At 45.2% G+C, this 3,904-nt stretch overlaps 1 protein-coding gene across 1 annotated transcript; it reads left to right on the top strand.

The window, feature by feature from the left end:
* Window positions 1-973: 973 nt before the first annotated feature.
* On the top strand, window positions 974-1,217 carry H257_09313 (hypothetical protein; the record flags this gene model as incomplete). Its single annotated transcript, XM_009835485.1, has 2 exons — window positions 974-1,064; window positions 1,123-1,217. The coding sequence occupies 2 exons, from the start codon at window positions 974-976 to the stop codon at window positions 1,215-1,217; spliced, it is 186 nt and encodes a 61-aa protein (XP_009833787.1).
* Between the last annotated feature and the right edge of the window lie 2,687 nt (window positions 1,218-3,904).

Genomic DNA, 3,904 nt, shown 5'->3' with positions numbered 1-3,904 from the left:
AACATACGCGGTCAAACTCGCACACTGGGCTTGCTTCAATTCGTATAGCTGATCATGCAGCCGATCTTGTAAATCGTTGGGTTCAAACTCGGCTCGCAGCTCTTTTCCAGTTCAATGAGGGTGCTTGGAGACTCACCGCGCGAAAGCCGTTCTTCGTACCAGGCTGCGGCAAGACCACGGAATTTGCCACCATCATGGCAATGCATCGGTGTTGAGTCCCATAGTTTTCTTGGTAATCCACGTTCGTTGCCTTGAGAAATGTCGTAACTTGGTGGATGTATAGACTAATTCTTTCGTCCATAATACTTGGGCATTTTTAATCCTTCAGCTGTAAGCTCTGGTTGTCGTTTCGCTCGTTCCATGTGTCTGGCCATACGCTCGCTCGCTTCCACTTGGGCGGCTTGGGTGCGGGTAAGCATTTCCAACAGCTGTTCATGTCGCTGAAAGGATTCTGCCATTTTGCGCAAAATTTCATCCATCTTCGTTTTTTTGTTTGTAATTCCGGTGAAATTGGATTACTCTACTTCGAGCTTCGATATACTCTTGCTTCAGCCTTGATCTTGCTGGCCTTGTGGTCGGGGATCTGGGCACGCAACTTGTTGATAACCACGCGTTGGTGACGGGTCAGCAGGCAAAGGTCTTCGCGTAACTTAACCGGCAAATCTGGATAATCGAATAATTCGCCGACGTCGTTCGTGGCCGCGAGTTGGGGCTTGCGGGTCGCCTACACTAGCAGATCACTCAGATCGTGTATGGTTTTTGTTGCTGAGACTATCACCAGGCAACGGGTAGCAAGGACCACGTATCAAACCTTTGGAGATGTGTTGTCTCTGCAAACGACCACACAACCGTCCAAGAAGGTTGGCTACATGCGGGTGCGGTTGAGACCTTGGGGGACCTCACTAGGCTAGCGCTTCTAAGCCATACATGCCCTTGAGCCACATCCCCAGGCAAGCATTAGCTTGGGTGCGTCATGGGCCAGGCAGCTAGGATCTGGGTGCGGGCAAGATGGTGGCAAGGCGTCACCCCCACCTGCCACATTGCTACACATTGTGCCCCAGATGGTACTCGTTGTCATGGCGTTATCACAAGTGGACCAACTGAACATCGCCATCGCAGTAGGAATCACGCAAGCCACGATCTTTCTCCTCGCGATGTCACTTGTCGTGCACGTCGTCGGCGACACCAACCTCGGCATGTTTACAGCAGTGCGTTGAACTCGTGTCTGGGACAAACCTTCAACAAAACGTTACCTCTGTCTTGGTGCAGACGTAGTGCTCGATGAAAGGCAATACGAAATCAAAGGTTCGACGCGTCCGAAAATCCACTAACGTACCCGACATCCGACACTAAATACCCGATATTTATGACTAAAAGAGGTACTGGGAAGGACGGAATGCAACGCCCACCGAAGATATTTGTGTGTCACTCTTAGAGTTATCCAATCATACTCAAGTATAAAAATTGGTGACTCTGATTGGCTATAATTTAAATAATGGAAATCAATAAAAGTGTTAGTCGAAAATCCTTCAGGTACCCATAACCTCTTCTAATCAGTTTCACTGTACTAGCTATTGAATGCTGCATTCGGTGATTCAAAATGTGTAATTTAATATCCTGTCGAAGTTGCATTTTCTATTTCATGTTTCTTGGTTGGCTATAAATTAGGTCGAACTTCGTAGTTAATCGGCCAATAGGACAGCTGTATCGTGTATCAACTCGAAGTTAGGGTGAGCGTTGCATTCCGTCTTTCCCAGTAATTCTGTTGCAATTGATCCACTAAATTAACGTTTAATCCTTTACCCAACACGTTTTGATAATTGCGGTCAAATGTCGGACATCAATTACTCTAACAAGTTACGGCTAGAGAATTGAGATATTGTGCTTTTCACCTTTTTTGGCCAATCCAGGTCTAAAACCATGCTTTAATAAAAACTCATCCTAAAATTCCGGCACTCGCCGTGATTTTACGGATGCAAGATGAAGTATGTTTACGGTTCGCGTTGAATTATAACTATTCGTGATGCTTTGACTGGGTAAGAATTGGTGGAGGTGCATGGTTTTATCTTATTCAACTTGTTTTACAATAATCAGCATCGACATGCGTTGGAGATGTGTTGTGCTTGTCCAAGTTTATGGCATTGAAGTTGACGTCGCTCGCCTCATACTTGGATTCTCAAGACGTAGCGTAACAAGATTCAACACGATGTTTACATCTACGGGCAATATGACTAAGTTTACGAAGCGCTCGACGGAGTCACGCTGGCCAACTGAGATCAACGCCTGGGTGAACGAGTACGCCACAGTCCATCCATGCTTCTACATCGAGGAGCTTGAAGACGCACTGCGACACTAGTTTCCGACGCTCAAAAATGTATCTGCGGCATCGATATGTAGAGCACTCTTACATGACTTAGGTTAGACGCGAAAAGGTATTAAAGTTTCGAACATATTTTCAGTATTTATTCGTGTGTAATTAGTCTTCGAACGACGAGCGCGAGAGTCTGCCGATTTTGAAATGCGCGATTACTATCGGCGATTAAGCCCATACTACTCGTACCCTGTCCAGATTGTTTTTGTCCACGAGACTTCCAAAGACGGACGTGATTCGATTCGCAAGTACGCTTGATCGAAGCGCAACAAAAAGGCGATTGTAGAATTACCATTCTCTCGCGGCCAGCGGGTGTCAGCACTAGCGGCATTTACATCGTCCGGATTTTTAGCGTGGGATTATGTGGACGGTATAATATTTTTGTCTTTCCATGTCTTAATTTATATTTATTATTTATTTAGGAAAATTTGATTGTGCTACGTTTCACGACGTCATGGTCAAAAAGATTCTGGCGTATTTGAATCCTTGGCCGCTGCAGCGTTCAATTTTGATTTTGGACAACACAAAGATCCGCATGTACTGTACAAGGAGCTGCAAGACGCAGTTCACAGCCGATGTGCACTGCTATTTTTTTCCCGCCATATTCTCCCCAGCTAAATCCAATTGAGGTGGGATATAGTCTGCTAAAGCGCTGGATTGACAAGTATCCAATTAACAGACGTTGACACACAACACATACAGATGTAGGGGTAGTGGCTCAAAGGAAGGTGGATTCAGAAGTGATCTTAGCTCTAGAACCTCCATAATTATCATCGCCAAAGACATGCATACATGTAAGTTGTGCAACCTTAGCTGCACTGATTGAAGTTTGTCATATCTCTCAATATATGCAACCTTCAAGTAGTGTGTGTAGGATCAAAACAAGGTAGCTATTGGCCCTCGACACACTGAAGTAGTCGAGGGATGTGAAGACTGGAGCTCTTCCAGCTTCAATCATATATATATAGCTTTAACTATGTAACTTCAATCCTTGTCTGCCTATGGCTAACACTCCCACTAAGAGCTCTCTGGTTTCACCATAGCTAGATCTTGCACACCCATCTTCGCCCTTAAGCATGCAAACTGTTGCTGAGCCAGTGGCTTAGTCAGTATGTCTGCAATCATCTCTTTAGATGAGCAATAATTTAAGCTTATTTTCTTCCTTTCAAACAGTTCACGAGTGAAGAGTGTTCGAATATCAATATGCTTTGTACCCTTGTGGTTTCCTGGGTTTTTGACGCAATCAATTGCAGCACGGCTGTCGCACCAAACTGTAATTGGGCGGTTTAACTTTAAACCGATTTCACTCAAAAGTTCGTGAATCCATTCACATTCTTTGCAGCCTTCACTAAGGGCCACTAACTCTGCCTCTGCTGTGGATAGCGCTACGCAGTGCTGTTTAGAGCTTGCCCAGCTGACACAAATCCCTGCCATCCGAATTAAATATCCGGAGACGGATTTACGATCTTTTGACTGACTCGCGAAAGAAGCGTCCGTGAAGACATCGTAGTCTATCTGTACTGTGTTACCATT

Source organism: Aphanomyces astaci (assembly GCF_000520075.1).
Source record: "Aphanomyces astaci strain APO3 unplaced genomic scaffold supercont1.22, whole genome shotgun sequence".
NCBI lineage: Eukaryota > Oomycota > Saprolegniomycetes > Saprolegniales > Verrucalvaceae > Aphanomyces > Aphanomyces astaci.
The sequence above is the reverse complement of the archived record's forward strand: the minus strand, read 5'-3'. Positions and strand labels throughout refer to the sequence as shown.